The sequence below is a fragment of the Anthonomus grandis genome, chromosome 5 (assembly GCF_022605725.1).
Source record: "Anthonomus grandis grandis chromosome 5, icAntGran1.3, whole genome shotgun sequence".
Classification (NCBI taxonomy): Eukaryota; Metazoa; Arthropoda; class Insecta; order Coleoptera; family Curculionidae; genus Anthonomus; species Anthonomus grandis.
The window spans coordinates 37,135,736-37,154,990 of record NC_065550.1 but is presented as its reverse complement, the minus strand read 5'-3'; the positions used below and the strand labels follow the sequence as shown (position 1 = coordinate 37,154,990).

The 19,255-nt window shown below is 30.6% G+C and overlaps 1 protein-coding gene across 1 annotated transcript in view; it reads left to right on the top strand.

Annotated features, from left to right (window-relative positions):
* The window catches only part of LOC126736402 (uncharacterized), a 70,310-nt gene extending 57,743 nt beyond the window's left edge, over positions 1-12,567 (top strand). Inside the window, exons 14-19 of the mRNA XM_050440731.1 lie at positions 2,699-2,824; positions 3,461-3,641; positions 3,692-3,844; positions 11,853-11,999; positions 12,053-12,125; positions 12,256-12,567. Of these exons, the coding sequence (XP_050296688.1) occupies positions 2,699-2,824; positions 3,461-3,641; positions 3,692-3,844; positions 11,853-11,999; positions 12,053-12,125; positions 12,256-12,365 (790 nt within the window). The 3' untranslated portion in view covers positions 12,366-12,567. The remainder of the gene's footprint in view (positions 1-2,698; positions 2,825-3,460; positions 3,642-3,691; positions 3,845-11,852; positions 12,000-12,052; positions 12,126-12,255) is intronic.
* The last annotated feature ends 6,688 nt before the right edge of the window (positions 12,568-19,255 follow it).

The window sequence follows — 19,255 nt, the reverse complement described above, 5'->3', positions numbered from 1 at the left end:
TAATGCGCATGGGAGTATCAACAATTTGATTAAAACCATTTGCATAGATTTGGGATATAATTTTTTCACCATAAAATGAAGGCTTCAGTAAATCAAAATTAAAATCTTCCATTATTATGTTGATACCCTCAAACACAGTGGCCTGATCGAGGTAACTACCGAAATAATCCAAAAATTTTGCATTTTCTTTTTGAGGAGAATGATACATAACAGTACACAGATATTTAACTCTGCGTAAGGAAAATTCAATAGACAAACACCATACATAATTTTAAACGCACTCTACAGTTCTTAAGGAATATTTAATATCACTTCTTATTAAAACCATTACTCCCCAAGTTTTTCTATTATTTGTGACACACTGTTCAATTCTATATCCATTGATCTTTAACTCATAGTGCTCAATTTCCTCACAAACATGAGTTTCAGATAAGAATAAGAGCTTTGGTTGCCAATTATTTATAAATACAATTATATTATCCTTGTTATTTAAAAAACCCTGACAATTAAAATATACAATACTTGCATTTTTTGCCATTTCACTACCTAATTGCTATTTAAAAAACTTATTTTTTTGCATGTTTTCCATCTTCTTCAGTGTTTTACACTGATTTATATCCCAAGTGACGTGATCCACATTTAGAGACATTCCATACTTTTAATTTGATAAGATACAATTTACACATTTATTAAAATTATTTTGGCATTCCTTAATATCGTGTTCTTCACTACACTTGGAACATACTTTTTTTTGTTTACATTCTTTGCTGAAATGGCCGAATTGACAACAATTATAGCATCTAATTACTCCATATTCATTGTAAACAGGACAACGATTCCACCCTATATTCATTTTTCCCCTATTTATAAACATATTATAGGTTACATCATCAGCTTTGAATACTAAATTGAATCTATGGTTTAAAACGTTGGTTCTATGCAATATTTTTAAGCTAAAATTACTACAATTACTATTTAGATCATTTTGTTTGATTACCTTATTTATAATATCACTATCACTTATCTCATGCTCCTTCTCATTAAGTCCAATTACCTTAATTCGATGTTGTAAAATTTTAGGCCTGTCAACACTGTAATTTTTACCAAGTTTATACTGAATTTGTGACTGTACAGAACATGAACCCTTTCTTATATGGAAACCCCGCAAATCAATATTTTCACATTTTCCGTGATAAAACTTTTTACATACGGAACACTCGATCACTGATTTTACATCATCAAAACCCAATTTGCACACAAAGCAATTAAAAACACCGTCGCTGTCGCCTAAACCTGCGATCGTCGCCATGGTCAACGACCAACTCAAAAAAAAAAAATGTTTTTTTAATATTTTATAGAAAACCTGATTTTTTAGACAGTCTCTTTAAGACAATTTGTTTTTTTGTCAAATTAAACAAAACACATTTTAGCAAACATTTTTTTTTAATTTAAAAACGAATTTTTTCTTGACTATTTTAAAAAAAAAAATAATTTTTTTGTCAAATTTGGCAAAAAAAATTAATTTTTGATCATTTTTCCAACAAAAAAAAACTTTATTAGAATTTTATCAAAAAAACTTTTGCAAAAAGACGAAATTATTCAAAAATACAAAATTATTAAAAATTAATATTTTGCTCGTTCTTTTCGAGACGATTTCGAGAAGATAATCGGTCTTTTTTCCATTTTTAATCCAAAATAACTTTTTTTCAAAAAGCTGCTTTTTTGTCAAATTTACTAAAATAATAATTTATTTTCACAATTTTAATTTACAAAAATATTTATTCTTTTACAATTTTTCAAAGAAAATCACACTTTTTTTAAAGACGATTTTTTTGTTCAATTTAACAACGAAATCAATTTTTTCAATATTGAATAAAAAAAATTCCTTAACAATTTTACCAATATAAAGTAATTTTTTTGAAGAAAATCAATTTTTTAATTATTGTGCGAAGATATTTTTTGAAAAATTCATAAAACCGCCCCACACAAATGAACTTACATAAAAGTAAAAAAAAATCAGAATTTTTTTCTCAGGAAAGGCATATTTCTAGAATAATTGTTGAACTATAATCTTATACTAGACATTTTACAGAAGTACCTATATACTAATTTATTATGAGACCTTATAACTTCTTGAAACTTACTGATCGACACGTTGTTAAGAAAACCACCATAATATTGTCAAAAATAAAAGATTAGTATATTTGAAGCTTTTTCTCTTAATAGTTAATTAATTTTTAACAAGTACTAAGAGTAGAATAAATATATTAAAAACCATTTAACACATTTCTTGGTTTCACTGTAACAAAATATGCTTGACGACTTTAGAAGACTGTCAGATTTGATTTCTTGCCACAAATAAGACGAAATAATTCGCTACAATTTGTGAAAAAAACGGACGGTGCAGCATTGTAGTAAACAATACAAAATCATTGTTTACAGCGCTGTAATTATTTTTTAAATGATTTCGTAATCACGAAGAAAATCTTTCGAGAAGCGGCATACAGTAAATTTACATCTGCCGGTGGTAATACTGCAACTTTTATTAGTTTCGATAGAGACGGTTACCGAACGTTTTTAGTGACTCTATTTTTGCACATTCCTAGAACAACCGTTTCAGAACTGAATCCTAAATAAGTCAACCTAAAAAAAAACTGGATAATAAGCCCAATATTCCATAAATATATTTTTCCCACAGGTGCACAGGGAACTATTATGGTGCCCAATGCGAACTAGACGGCGAAGTTTTAGGAGTAGCTATCGGAGCCAGCGTGGCCGCCATTATAATCATTGGACTCACATTGGTCTGTTTAGTAATGTGGAGGTAATTAAACAAAATATATATCTAAACAAATAGAAGAAAAATCGTATAAAGAATACACATGCGTGTATGATTAAGCTCTCATAACCTAAAAAAGCTTAGATTTTTCAGGAACAATTTGGTACGATAAAAACAAATTTGAAAACAAAGTTGTTAAATTATTAGCCATCTTATTATTTAAGTAATTTTTTTCTGTCTCTCGTTATATTTTTCATACATTTCTGAATAATTTCATTTTATGCCAAAAGATTTGGAATTTTTGATATTGAACTGCTTGAAGTACCGTTATGAAACGAAAAGTATAGTATTGAGAGGATTGTTTCTGATATACTTTGGTCAAGAATCAAATCAGTTCAAATAAAAATTTTGAAGATATATACATTTTTGTCCAATGGTTTCCGCTGTAAGCAGCCAGAAAAGTCATCTACAAAGCATCAAAAACTATTGCACACAATCGTCGATGTAAATTTGTTGCAATAATAACAGTAATCAGTTACTGGAGTATAAAGTAGATGGTAGAACTTTTTACTTCCAAAACATGAAAAATCCCTTCTTACCCGCGGTCCTATCTTACCCTACTTTCATCTATCTCCATGTACACATTTGAGGTTAAATTTCTTTTTTTACTTAAATTTCCAGTCGAAAATGGAGCAGAGAACAAAAAGCGGCAGTGGGCAGCCCCGTCTTTGGTTACATGGCAACGGCGAGTAATACCGTGAAAACCCCCGTGGTGGGCGCACCCCCTTATCAACTCACCCTCGAGGATCGGGTCAGGTGGGCCCAAATCGCGGACGTTATGGCTCAGGCGAATCATTATGCGGTAAGACAATCATCAGTAACGGAATATTCTTTAACTTCCACATGTTATAGCCCGAACCTGGATTAGCTCCGACCAGACCCTCTTCGGCATTATTCGGTTATCCCACGTTGCAAATGAATAGTACCATGCAGAGGCATCCGGGGTCTATTTATGGTGGTACCGGTACACTCCCACCGGTGCCTTTGCCACGATTAAATTTACAGGTATTTGTATAATAGTAATATTATAATTCAATAATTCTTTATATACATACAATCACAAAAATAGACCAATAAATTTAAAAGTTTTTTTCTACAATTCCATGTCAAAACAGTCATTCAATGTGGTTCTAATTTTATGAAAAATTTCTGTACTCATAGAAAAAATACAGTGAAAATGATTCGTGAAGGATAATATCATTAGAATGAGCTACTGCTGTTATTACGTCTATTCTAAATAGGAAAATTAATCCTAGGGATCATAGAGTTCATGAATTAAAAGAAAATTTCTAATCAATTAAAAATTTTAATCTGTGTTGGAACAGCCAACATATACTCGGTATTAACATCTAAGACAATAGTTAATATATGGTGGGCTAATACATATCGTCGGTTATCAAGAAGAGTGACATAATCCAAAGAAGATCATTTTGAGATAAACACGTTTTAAAATTTTATTCAATTATTTTAGGTTATTATTTTTATTTGTATAAATGAAATGATTTACTTCTTTCAGTATATCGATGTATAACTTTTAAGTGAATATTCATTAATATTATTGTCTATGATGTTGATAACTTAGGGGTAAAAACTGGGAAATTTAAAACCCCCTTTTGAGATGTGACATTATTCTAGATAAACAAACCTATCATCTACATTACAAAAGTTGATGAGCTAACAAAGACATTAACTTTTAACATAATACTTTACTCATAAAAAAAATTATAAACAAAAATTTAAGTCTTAAAAGACTATTATAATGACTCAAAGAAAGTTGCATAATATTTTGGAATGTAATTTCCTCTCACCAGATTAATCAAATCTTTTTTTTTATTTTCAGGGATTCCTGGTTTATTGGAAAAAGCTTTTTTTAACTGAATAGGATCTGATGGGTTAATTAAACGTTTGCTATTTCGCGATATTACTTTAGCTTCTTTAAACCCATCCGTGTATGATGAGCATTTCTCAAATTTAACCACTTTTATGTCCGACACTTTAACTACATTGTTATCTACATCTTTGGACAAATTAAATCTTAACTGAGCATTTATGTCTTTTACATCCAAAAAATCGTCGAATGACATTTCGATCGCTCTATATGGTGGACCTTTTTTCTTTGCGGCTCTTATAGCACTTATAAATGAGTCAGGAGTATACAAGAGTGAACTTTTTAATTGTTTTTTAAGATATCCTTCAATTGTGGAATGAACAGAGTCACCCTCGTTTTGAGTATGCCCTTTAATTAAATATTTATGAGTGATTGATTTGATGTTTAAACTTCTAACTGCATACAAATACAAACTAAGCATAAACTTATTTTATTGTTGGCCAGGGCAATTATCAGAATAAAAAATTAACTCCGTTTCACCGTCATTATCAGAAACTTCCTGAATATATCTGTAAATGCAAGTTCCTAGCTCATTGACCCCTCTGTTACTTAAACCCTCATGCCATACATAACAATCTGCAGTTTTGTTAATAAGATCGTAAATACTAAAATTAAAGACGTTTAATTTAGATTTGTAGTAGAAAATTGATGCTTTTCCTTTAGGACATTGAAAAACTGCTTCTAAATCATACACTGCAAGTTTAACATTGGGCCTTTTAGCAAAGCTCTCCTTATCAGAATGCTTTTCTGCACGTGCTAAATCCTTTTCTATTAAATGCGTTTTATACTTGGTCTTCATGGTTTCCTTTTCTTCGGAATCTGCATTGGAATATGCCACACATAATTCGCACTGGTCATTTCTGGGAGTGTAGTTGAAAATGTTAAATTCCTTAGTGAAAATCCGATAAAAGAAAAGGTAATTACAATATGGACAGTTTTTTGCTTTGCAATGTGCCACATAGTCTCTGCGATAAATTTATTTCCTTCTATGTAATGTCTGCTATGTAATGATTCTGAACGCCTATAATGGCTTTCTACCTTTGGAATATTTGCGATAAAACTTTTTATTTCATCCGTCATTTCTTTACTTTTTCGAGCGTGATGACCATGTTTTCCTCTTGGTCTTCTTGTAGAATGTCATTCATAAATTTATCCTTTTTAGCTAAGACAGTCCTTATTGGTCTGTCATTTATATCCAAGGTATTTTTAAAAAATATTTTGCATACACGAGTTCTTTGTCCCCTTAACATAAAATAATAAGCATTATTTAAGTTTCTTCTACTGTTTTCAGTGGTATATCGATATTAAGGTTTAATTGGTTCTATGGAAGAGGCAATGAAATATCGTTGTTTTTCTAAGCTTCCTAACTTCCAATATGTACTAAATATTTCTAGGCGATCTTCTTCTGAAATTTTCGTTTTGCATTTCAGTTTACATTTTTCGCTACATGGGGCTTTAAGTTTGCGAGGCTTAGCTATTTTTTTTGTCCGGCAATTTTGTTTATAACTTTGCCCGGTATTTCTTAAACGTTTTGCCACATTTTTTTTCTAGCTGGACATAATATCACATACTCTTTTTCTTCCCTTTTTTTCTTTCTTTTCTTTTTCTTCATTGCCGTCAATGGGGACTCCGGCCTGTGATGCATTTACTTTCCCATCAGACTGGTCTTCACTCTCAGAAGAATTAATGACGTGTTGTGCGTTAAATAAAGGATTTTTTGATTTTATTGGGATCATTTTATTTATTTATTTATTGTCTGCAATAATTTTTCTATTTTTTGTTATTTAACAAAAAATTTAATCTGTTTTTTGGGTATTTGCAGTGTTTATTGTTTTGCTTGATGTTAAACTGTCAAATTTAGAATTTAGAACTCTTATATGTAGGTTTATTAGGTATATGATTAAAGAAAAAGCTGTATTTAATCAGTTATTAGTTAAGCGTTACTGTTAATGAGCGTTACTGAAATTACCATTTTTTTTTAATGAAGTGTGGGGCCACAATGTTTATGACCAGAATCTGCCATGGCAGAATTATGAATTTGTAGGCCTTTTATTTGCGTAAATTTATTGCTAGATTTTGTAAACTTGTATTTTTTTTGTTTCTTCTATGCAAATAAAAAATATTTATTATTATTATTATTATTATTATTATTATTATTAATGGGATCTTCGCAATCTGAAAATATATAATTTTCATAAACTGATGTATCTAAAATATAATGTTCAAATTATATTTAGTAGATAGCTAACTTAGATTTCTTACCTTCATCTGATGACTCGGAATCTGAACTAGAAGATGAAGATGAGCTGCTAGAACTTAAGTCAGAATTAAAACTCGATGTAGATGATGGAGACTGATAGGGTTCTCCTTCTATGACCTCAATAGCTCTGGTTTTTTCTGAATTACTTTCAGTTAAAAGTTCACCCGTCGGCGTCGACCTGGCGTTTTTTAAAGGTATCTCTGTAGAAATTATGTTTGAAGCATCTTCAGATGCTTCTGGCTGTAAGTCAAATAACTTTTTGGATATATTTGCATATAATTACAAATAATTGAAATTGCTTTTTTAACACATTTTATATGTCTAAATTATTTAAACATTTTGTACAACATTAAAAATACTACCTACTTACCTACTAATTTTAATTTAATATTTTTTTCTAGGCAACTTTATTTTAATTAACTTACATGAATTATCCAAATGCCTCGGTACTATTGATTGCCATTTCTACTAACATCCTTCCACGGCTTGTCATTTTGTCTGCTAAATCACTGCCTGAAATGTAATTGTGTTTTTTTTTTAAATGTCTCTGGTCTAAACAAAAGGCTTTTGTTAAATGTCATTTAAAATCAAAATAAGTAGATTTCAACCAATTAATTACTTTTTATTTATTGATTACAACAATAGTCAAAAAAGCGAACTATTTACAAATTAATTTTACTTGAATAAAGTCACATGTCAAAATATGTCTTATTGTTTTTTAATTGATTTACTAGAATACCGTCACAACTCAAACTAATACCATGTTTATTTATTATGCTTTACGACAATAACTCACTTACGGCATATCTCAAAATAATGCATTCTTTTACAAAAATAATTAAAAATATTATACTTACGTTGTTCAAGAATAATGGCACTATACGAATTAACACACTCTTCTAGAAAACTAACATTTTAAGTAGAATATATATTTTGTTCAACAGTGACACATTTCAAAATAATACTCTATTGCAGAAAAAAATTAACATCAAAACAGTCTTAAGTCGAAATGTGACGTTCTCACTGAAAAAATGCGGCTTATCTCTTAGCCTGCAACTAAAGATATGTCAATATTAAAGAAAGAAAGAAAGAAAATGTGCTATATTACGTAAGACAACAAAATCTTGTGTACAAGCATCCTAAAAACTAAAAAATTCCAAATTCACTTTAAATTTCAAACAAACATAACTTCTAAAACACTTTACCATAAAATTTACACACATTACTAAAATTAATCATAACAAAACAGGTTGAGAAAAAAAAGCATCTTTTTGATAAATTTCATTAAAAAATAAGTAAAGCTGTCAATAGAACAGAATTTAGAAGAAGTAAATTACATTATTTAACAGGAAACAAAACTAAAACACTAAATGATTAAAAAAATCGTCAAGGCTATATGCCCTGGATAATAAAAGTGATTTTAATTCCTTTTTGAATCTCTTAACTTCTAAAATTTGTTTGATACATAGAGGAACATGGTTGTAAATTTTTTTGCTGAGGTATATAAGTGAGTTCTTGGTGAGGGAGGATGTAGGGATTGGTAAGGGAAAATCGTTAACCTGGCGAGTCATATGACCAGTGTTAGAGGGAGGTTTAGGACATTTATGAATAAGAGTAGCTGTTTCTAAGATAAAAAGAGAAAAAAGAGAGATCAGAAAATCGATTTTCCAAATGTCAAAAATAGAAGAACGTCACTAGCGTGATCTCGCGGCAACCATTGATAGTTTATTTGTGACACTCTACCAGATAAAAAGTACACTGAATTTAAGAATAAGGGTACAAATATCTCAAAAAGTGGGATTTTTGACTTGTGTCACTCTTCTCGAAAACCGACGATATTTAATTATTTACTCATTGAGAGAATAATTCCTTATTTTTCAAAAATAGTTGCCTAAAACTATATTTTTGAAATTGATTAATGTTTTTATAGCCTTCGATATCTATAGGTCTATAATTTAACTGAAAAATTCCCAATAAAACACTTATTATCTATTAATCCCATAAATCTTCAGTATTTGCATAACACTTATGGACACTTATTTAATAATGTAACTAGAGAACTGTTTCTTACAAGGCAATTAAAGATATTTGTCATTAAGCAGTGTAGAAAGTATTTAGATGTTTACGTATATAATTACAAATGGTACATATAGAAGAGAATTTCTGTTGGGGCACCACCTATCTTTTTTATATATAATTTTTGATTGTATTTAACTTCTATAAAGCATTGTTATAACATATTCAATCAGTGAATTATAAACTGCAATCAGTTTGTTCCTATAAAAAAAAAAAAAGCCTTTAATACATAAAACCCACTTGAGATGTTGATGCTTTATAATTTTCAAATATTTGACATGTTCTGCTTCTTTAATACTATGTGTTCCAATAGCAATGGAGTTATTTAGAAGTCGATTTTTCTTTGTTAAGGAAAGTGTTAGATACGTATATTCAAACCGGTACCCATGGGAAAATGTTCATAATTTTGGTGTTTTTTTTTTTTTGATAAAGATGAAGAAAAAAATTGGTAAAATAAGAGTTTCTTGGAATGGCAATGGGAATCAGTCACAATATTTTTTCCAACTCGAAAAGTGGAAAAAAAACTTTTGAGAATTTTTCCTACATTTCTCCAAACCTATTGGGAATTTGGAAAATTTTCTTTTAGCATCGTGATCTTAGTTAAAGATCGAACAAATGATAAAAAACAATATTTAGTCGTAAATCTTAAAATAAAGAAGTTCTGGAGGATTTTTGAAAAATTGGAAAGTTTTTAAGTAAAATTTTTGTTTCAAAAACTATTATTTATATAAACTTATTAATTGCTCAAAAAGCTTCAGAAAATAGTCTTATAAACGATTTTTGAAAAATGTACCAGAAAAAAGTACTATCCAATTTTTCCAAAAAAAATCTTTCGCAATAAATCGTAAGGAATTTTATTTTTTTTATGGATTTTTATTACTATTAGATGTGGAAGAATATTGTTAATAAAAAGGATGTTTGAAATATCAATACGCATCAATAAAAAATAATTTTTAAGTGCAACAGTTTTCCACAAAATTGGGAAAAACTTATTAACAGTTTTTCCTCTTTTTTTCAACTGTTGAAAATATGGAATATTTTCTTTTAGCATTGGAACTCAAATTAAAAATAGAATTTTATTGTGAATTAAAAAATTACAGAGTTATGTAAGATTTTTAACAAATTAGATAAATTTTTAAGTGAAAAATTTGCAAATTCTTTTTTTTTGATAAAAAATATTTTTCCTTAGAAATTAATAAATTGTTCAAAAAGCTTTAAAAAAGTTTTACAATATTCTTTTAAAAAATGTTCCAGGAAAAAGTTATTCCCAATTTTCCCAAAAAAAAATCAGAGGAAGATCGTAAAGGGTACCTATAGGAAAACTATTAACTCAAGAAAAAAATTATTGAAATAAAAGTTATTTGGAATATCAATGCGTATCAGATGCAATAAAAAAATAATTCTCAAGTCCAACAGTTTTCCAGAAAATTGGGATTAACCTCTTAACAGTTTTTCCTCATTATCTCAAAAACTATTACGAACTGGGAAAATTTTCTTTAAGCACTGTACAAATAGCAATCATTTGTTCTAACCATTCGTAACCTTTCCGTCGAACGATAGTTTTTGAATATTCCAAATTTAATTCCATAGTTTTGTAAAATTCTAAAACAATTAGTTATTAAACTGTACATTCCATTTATTGTACTAGGTCCCTCCAGAAAACCGACTAGATCCTTCTCTATTGCAATTCCTCTAACTTCTTCTGAAGATTGTTGTTCCAGTATCACATTATGAGAATTAATAACCATTTTAGCACTCAAAGTTTGTTCCGAATATTGGTAAATTTGACATTGGACAGACTAGATCTAAAGCTGCATGCTTGGGTATTGAGTCGCAATTTGTGTTTTTCATTAGCATTTTTGTCTTGACTATTTATTCTTCACATTTATTTAATCACTGATAACAGCAAGATACTATTATATTATCATGGATGATAAACGTTCCCAGTCCACGTATACTTTTTCTTGCTTTACTCATATTAGTACAGTCAATCTGTAATTAAAAAAGGCCAGAACTTTTAAAAACTATCCAAGTCGCTAACTTTTTGAGGGTCTATTGTATTCCCGAAGAAAAGCTTAAGTCCTCGGAATTGAGAGTCAACCCCCTCAAATTTGTCAAGAAGGGTAAAAGATATTTTGTTCAGGTTCTACTTTAATTTCATGATGCGCAAACGTTAGGCGACGAAAAACAGCTTTCGCCAAACATCTGAGGCAGGCTACATAATACACGAAAGTAAACATTTCGGTATTAAATGCATTATATCTCAAAAACGGTAAATCGAAAAAAAAAAGTAAGGCATGCATTTTGTAGGTATTTTTGTCCTCTACATTTTTGCAATCCTTGCGATAGTAAAAAAAATTGTTTCTCAGTGAAAAAATGAAAAAAGTCATTTTTGGTGACTTTGGCGCCCTCTAACTTTTCGAATTTTGGTTCTACCGCTTTGGGCCCATGAGATGAATTGTAGAGCACAAAAAGCTCTACATTCTATATTTAATAAGTTTTTCTGTATGACTCGCTGTTTAGCTGGAAAATCGATTTGAAAAACTTTTTGAGTTTCCCAAAAAAGGGGGGGGGGTGAGACTCTCAATTCCGAGGACTTAAGCTTTTCTTCGGAAATAGAATCGACCCTCAAAAAATTAGCGACTTGGATAGTTTTAAAAAAAAAAAATTACAGATTGACTGTACTATATCTTCAGTTTCTACCATCTCCATTACGCCCTGACGCACCACTTTCCTCCTTATTCTTCTTCTCTTTTTTTGTCCAAATAATTAACAATAAAAATTTTAAGGCTCAGCTAGCAAGTAAGGCCTCAAGTATGCAAGGTATGCGACCTTTAGACAACAGCAGTTCAAGCGAAGAAGAAGACAAAGTGGACCTGCTTGGAAGAAATTTCCACGTTCCGAGACCGAAGAGCAGGAGTAACGCCTCGATAGCAGTAAGTCCCTTAATACATTAAACTCACTAAACTAATTGTTTTTAATTTAATAGAATCAAAGCGGGATTTATTACGATGTGGATTACGAGCAAAACGAAATGTACAAACCGAGCGGGATTCCGATGAGTACGTATGGACGAGCTCCGTTTTTTAGAAACTCATAATAAAAGAGGGTTTTCTTAAGCGAGGAAACTTTTGTACATAGAATAGAGGGTAAACTGCTGCAAGTTAACGAACACACTTTTTGTTAATTTAGAGGTGTTGACCGGATTGGGTGGGAGTAGTAAAGGCGATGACGATTTTTGGTATTTTGAGGATTTTAGGGAGAGGAAACGAGGCGCGACTAGTCCCACGACTTCTTTGTGATCACTTCTTGTTTGTCTTTTATGCCACTCTCAAAATTCTTTATTTTATTGTATTAGATTTAATTGTTTTTTTTTGTCCTGACTGTATTTATTTATTGTATTGTATATATTAAGTTAAATGGCTTATTTAGTACTTAAAATGTTTGTATGTTTCTTATATTATGTATCGACTTTTTTTTTAATATATTTATATTATAATTTGAGTTTTTGTTTTTAAATGTGAAAAGTTACTGTTGAGAAAAGCATTTTATGGTTTCCATCTCAATTTGGTCGATATTCCTGTAAAATCGCTATCATGATAAATTGATTATCTCTCTTAAGGTTCTGCCAAGGTCAAGAAATGATTTGTTCCATTAGTTTTTGGTTGTTAAATATTTAAATCATACTGTAGTATAAAAAAAGTTTTTTTTTTGAGACCTATTGTGCAAATAAAAAAATAAAAAAATGAAAAGGTGTTTTTATTTCAAAACAACTTTTTTTTAAAATAAGCTTGGCTCAAAAAAATTAAATTTATGATCCCACTTATTCTAAATTAACAAAACATTTAGTAGTTTACGCAATTTTTTTTTTTAATATTTTAAACGATTTCTTTGGGAAGTTTCATAATGGATGGATTTCATCTTGGAAAGATGCATGATACTGGTGTTGCTCAACCGTAAGAACGGTCGAGTTTGAAGAAGAGGTGCTGCAACGAGTTGCCGATGAACCATCAAATAGCACACGTGACGTCACTAAGAATATGAATACGAGTAACGCTTCTGTCTGACGGGTACTACACGAGCAACAACTCCATCCTTACCACTTCCAGAAAGGTCAAGGTATGACTGCAGCCGATTATCATCGTAGAGTTCAATTTTGTCGATGGCTTCTGGATTACATCATTATACAACCAAATTTTTTACGAAATGTTTTGTGGACCGATGAAGCCTCTTTCACAAGAGACAGTATTTTTAATAGTAGGAATAGCCATGTTTGGGACGAAGAAAATCCTTATGCAATTTTTTCAAGAAAACATCAGAATCGTTGGTCTGTCAACGTATGGGCAGGCATTGTTGATGATTGTTTAATTCGGCAATACCTTCTACCGGAACGGTTAACAGGACCTATTTATTTGCATTTCTTGGAGGAAGTTCTCCCAGGACTCCTTGAAAATAATGTTCCACTAAACGTTAGGCAGCAAATGTGGTTTCAGCATGATGGAGCACCGGCTCACTTTGCTGTGCAAGTACGCAATTTGGCTCAGCGGTTTGGGCACCGTTGGATTGCCAGAGGTGGAGCAGTTTCTTGGCCTCCTAGGTCATCCGATTTAACGTCGCTCGATTTTTTCTTGTGGGGACATGTAAAGTCTTTAGTCTACGAAACTCCAGTAGAATCAGAGCTACACTTAATTGAATGAATAACAGCAGCATTTGAAATCATTCAAAACGAGGATCAAATTTTTAGTGTAGTCCGCCGAAATCATGTGCGGCGTTTAAATCGGTGTATTGAGGTTGGAGGAAAACGTTTTGAACAATGGTTGTGATGGTATCATATACAAAAGGTAAAAATAAATGCATCAGATCCTATTTAGGTAATTAATATTTTTTTTTAAATTTAAACGCGTCTTAGGGCCATAGTGGCGTAGTGACACATTTCCGGACATGGGTTCCTATACTCAAATGGATTCTACTGTTGCACTGAACAACCCCTAGAAGTTTGATCCCATAGTTCTGAAACACCCTGTATATTACCTAAAAAATGAAATACCATTGTCTGAAAGGGACAAAATAATTTTTTCCAATTTTTCATCCAGGGACGAAACACGATTTTTTCCACGAATTTTGAAATATTTATTTTATGTTCTAAATTGTATTTGCTTTTTTTTATTGAAAAACATTTTTTTTTTAATTTTGAAAAATTTGTATTAGGAAATGACTGAAAAAACTCGGAATTCTAAATCAAAATATTGAAAGAAAAGCCAAAAGTGATGTGTTGTTATAAAGATGAAAACGAAGAAACGATAGGACAAGCAAGTAAACACATAGGTATAGATTTGAATTGTCAAGAAAGAATTCACCAAATATTGCATTATATAACACTTTACCAACGAACGCAAAAAACTTGAAAGACTTTGAAAACTGTCAGGCTTTATCTCACAGAAAATGCCTTCTACTTTACTCGGGAGTACATGGGGGCGCTCAATAGGGAAAAAAATGTAATTATGACATATTAAATATGTATATTTTTTTTCTTTATGTAGGTCAGATCTATTTTAGTCAACTTTCATGTTACATTTTGATATAAAGTAACTTTGTTAAGTGTAATGTGTAAAATAGTGTAAAAAAAATGCGAGTCTGTCATGTATGTTTACTGATAATTTTTTACGAAGTAGTCAAATAAAGAATTTATTCATTTATTTAATTATTTATTTAAAGTACTTTTATGTTGCTTTAACAAAAAATCAGTTTTACTGGATGGAAAAAAATCAATTTTTTTCAGGCATCTTAAATAACTTTTCAAATTATTTTTATTTTATTTTCAGAAAAAAAAACAGTGACTGGTAGAAGTAAATAATTCAACAATTAATTGAAAACTAACTTTAAAACTACTAGATTTTGTTTTTCTTTAACATCATGTAAACATTAGTTTTTCTCACTGTGAATATTAGTTTTTGTTCTCGGTATGTGGTCAAGTGACAATGAAGGTGCCCCCCACAGGGAATACCGATTCAACATAAGAACAGACTTTAATTTTCTTAGCGATGGCGAGTTCAAGGAAAGGTTCCGTCTTAGCAATGTCAAAGTCTTGTTCGGGATATTGGAGCCGCGCTAAAAAATAACACAATTCGGTGGTATGGATTGACTCCACAGCAGAAGATATTAATCTGAGAGGAAGAACTGGAGGTCAGTATCATGGCGTTTGCGATATGCATGTGTTTCAAAAATCACTGTGTGCCGATGCGTACATGACACTGTTAATGCGGTAAATGATATAACATTTGACGAAATCGTGTCATGGCCACATAATACATTGGATATTATTCAAAGATTTCATGGCATCGCCGGTTTTCCCGAAGTATGTGGTGCTGTCGATGGAACACTGATAAATATAGATGCCCCGATTATAGACGAGCCAGCCTTTGTAGATCGCCATGGTAAACATTCAATTAATTGTATGGCTGTTTGTGGTCCTGACCTAAAATTTTATTATATTTTAATTCAATTTAATTCAATTCAATATATTCAACTTCAATATAAAATATTACAATTCTAAGAATATAAAGCACCTAGATACCAGAGTATCTGTCTGTATGTGCTATGGTAGAAACAATTTAAAAATTCTAATATATCAATGTTGTTACCCTTAGCAGGCCAGCCGTTATATAAATTAGTTCACAATATTTAACATTTTAAATAAGTTTACCCAAAACTACATAACAAAAATCAAAAACCAGACAATAAAAATGAGAAAAAGAGAAAAAAAAAAGATTTATATACTATATACACATATACATTTTAACTACAAAGGTATTATGTAGTATTTTACAGAATTTTCTAGTCTTTGGTACCTAAAACCTATAATATTTGAAACAAAATAAATAATTGAATAAATGTCCATACTGAGATTTTTTTCTTTTTCCCTTATGTATTTATGTTGTGATTGCTATCGAGTAAGAAAATAAAAAGTTTGGTGAAAAGCAGAATATTGATACAAGCACATATGATCAATCAACAAAATTTTCTTTTGTTTTCTAATATATAACTTAGGGCATGCTCATTAAACTTTTTGTAGTATTTCTGTTGTTTGACATTTTCTGGGAGAAGGTTATAAAATTTTGGAGCTAAAAATACTGCCGAATGTTGACCAAAATCTCGAATCATATAAGGTAGTACAATTTGCTGGTGTTTATTAGCTCGGGTTTGGTGTCTATGGTTTATTATACTTTGTTTACCATAGAATTTATGAACATAAGAGCAACAGGTTGTTATAAAAAGAGTTTTCAAATCTTGTATTTCAGAATTATATAATTGCTTTGTTGAAAATAACCTAGGTCTCTTTAACATTATCTTTACTATTGAGTTTTGTATTGTTTTAAGATTTTTTATACTGTTTTCATATGCCCCACCCCAAATCAATATCCCATACCTTAATAGGGGTTCCACGAGAGCTTTATAGATCAACACAATCAGTTTTCTGCACAAAATTTCCCTTAGTAAATAAAATTTATGTAAGAGTGCCTTTATCTTTTTTGTTAAATAATCAATGTGTATATCCCATTTTAGATGTTTGTCTATATGGACTCCCAAATATTTTATAGAGTTTACCTGTGCAATTGGTTCATTAATATTGTTTACAATAATATTTTGAAAGTTTGGTCTATTTAAACTGTTTATGGAAAATGCTATATATTTAGATTTTTTTGGATTTAGTGACAATTTAAAGGTGTCGAAAAAATTTTTGATTAATGATAGACCTTCTTGAAACTTAACTTTTGCCTCTTGCCATGTGTCTCCAATAAATATAATTCCTGTATCATCTGCATAGGATATTACTTTGCCAGGAGTTTTTATATCATTCACTGCATTTATATAAACATTAAAAAGTAGGGGTCCTAGTACAGTGCCCTGCGGTATTCCAATTTTAATGATATCAGGATCGCTAAGGTTACTTTTTATCTTGGTGTATTGCATTCTGTTTGATAGATAACTCTGTAAAAGTTGTAATACTTTGCCTCTGATACCATATTTTTCTAATGTTTGTAATAATATTTGGTGTGACACTGTATCGAATGCTTTTGTTAGGTCGAGAAACACCGCAAGGCACTTTTTATTTTTGTCCATACTTTTAGTTATATCACTAACAAGCTTATATATATAGCATCATATATCATATATATTATGTTAGTGCTAACTGGCCCGGTAGCGTTCATGACGCAAGAGTACTTCGTAACGGTAATTTATTTCGAAGAATGAAAAATGGTTGGAGACCCCATCCTAATTCGGTGATTCTGGGAGACTCAGCTTATCCGCTAAAACAATGGTTGATTCCACCAACATATGAAAATCCACTAAATCAAGCCCAACAGGATTTCAACAGAGCTCACGAACGAACAAGAAGAGTAATAGAAAATGCGTTTGGGATTTTAAAAGAAAAATTTCTTTGTTTGAACTACCTATGCGTGAGCCCTGTTTTTTCTGTAAATGTTTTCAAATGCTGTGCCACTTTATGCAACATTTCAAAAGGTGATGGGGACGCGGATGATTTCATGGTAGACGATGGTGAAGAGTTATCAGACAATGAAGAAAATTATGAACATTTTGATGATAATTGTTGGAGCGCAAACTAGATTAGCCGAACTGATTAATTATTTTAACAGAAACAACAGACTCTAGTAAAATATGTATATAGAGTGCTCTAAAATTTATTAAAAACGTGTTTCATTTCTATACGAAAATATTTATTTCATTTATTAACAACTTTTATTAACGAAGGATTTAAACTATATCTAAATTATAGGTACTAGATAAATTATTATAAAGATAAATAGGTCTTGCCGTTTTCTGATTGGAAGTTATTTTGGAACTGCGAGGTAAATTCAGAAAACGGTAACCCGAGGTCTGTTTCTAATTTTAATATTTCCAGCTTGGTTTTATAGTTTTGTAATTTTATATGTTCAATTTGTAGTTTCAGCTTTTCATTTTTATCGTCACTTTTACCCGTGCTTTCGACAAATTTTCTCTTTCCTACAATGAAATGTGAAAATTCGAAATGGATAGATGAATGGATTGGAAATTGATTTGTTATAAAACTTTGCATTTTGCTGCACTTTTTATTTCAAAAGACACATAAAACCCATATACTAGTCTATACGAGTTGATAATGACGAATGACTTACTGGCTTTTGCTTGAAGTAGATGGTCCACATTCATGTCCGCTTGGGTGGACAGTCTCATTTGCTACAGGCGTTTCTGTTGACTGAGTCTGGGCTACCTCGAACGACTCAGAGACTCCAAGTCCACAAATAATTGGAGATTCCTTTCCAACAATATCCAAAATTATCTTATCTATTTCCGTTATCCGAACATGCCTTTCCCACCAGTCGTTGTCTATTTTAAGCTAAAATGCGAAATAGTATATTATGTCATTGTGTATATTTTATCTATAATGGGTTTAGTACCTAATGTCAAAATCACTTGTAAATAAATTATGTTGATTGCTCAATAACGAAAGACTCACCATTGCAGATTTCTTCAAATTCTGCCAGACAGTATCTCTTACGTAGGTCCAATCCTACTCTACTGAAACTAAGCATATACTTTGGGCTACTTGGGCTATTTCTTTCTATTTCTCGACTTTGTCTTGCTTTTTAAGTCTATCTGAGAAAGCACCAAATAGAATTTCCTGGTTTTCTTTAATTTTTATCAAAAACTGCATTTTTCTTTAAAAAATAATTTGTTTAGACGACATTTTTACTAATCAACCGAAATCAGCCTTCTCACCGTATCGCTTATACGAACGAACAAACTAACAAACAACCTATAACTTTTAATCCTAAACAGCTTAAACTCGTTTTAACAAGTCTGTTATACATATGTACTCGTAGTCCTACAATCGTAAAAAAATTACAATTATTGTAGTTGTTTCTGATGTGTTACTGAATTCATCACGACTTGTAGGTATATACGGTAAATTAATTATAACTTGTAAACTTGTAAATGTGTTATAGGGCCCTGGTATAAAAAAATTGAGATTATACCAACCTGGAATATGTGAAATTGAGGTAAATTTGGAAAAAGGGTAACAAATAAAAAAAAATTCGCAAGTTTCTCTTACATAAAAATACTGCTTAGTAAAAATGTTTGAATCAGGAAAAAAATACGAAAAGTAACCTGCAAAATCAAATATTGAAAT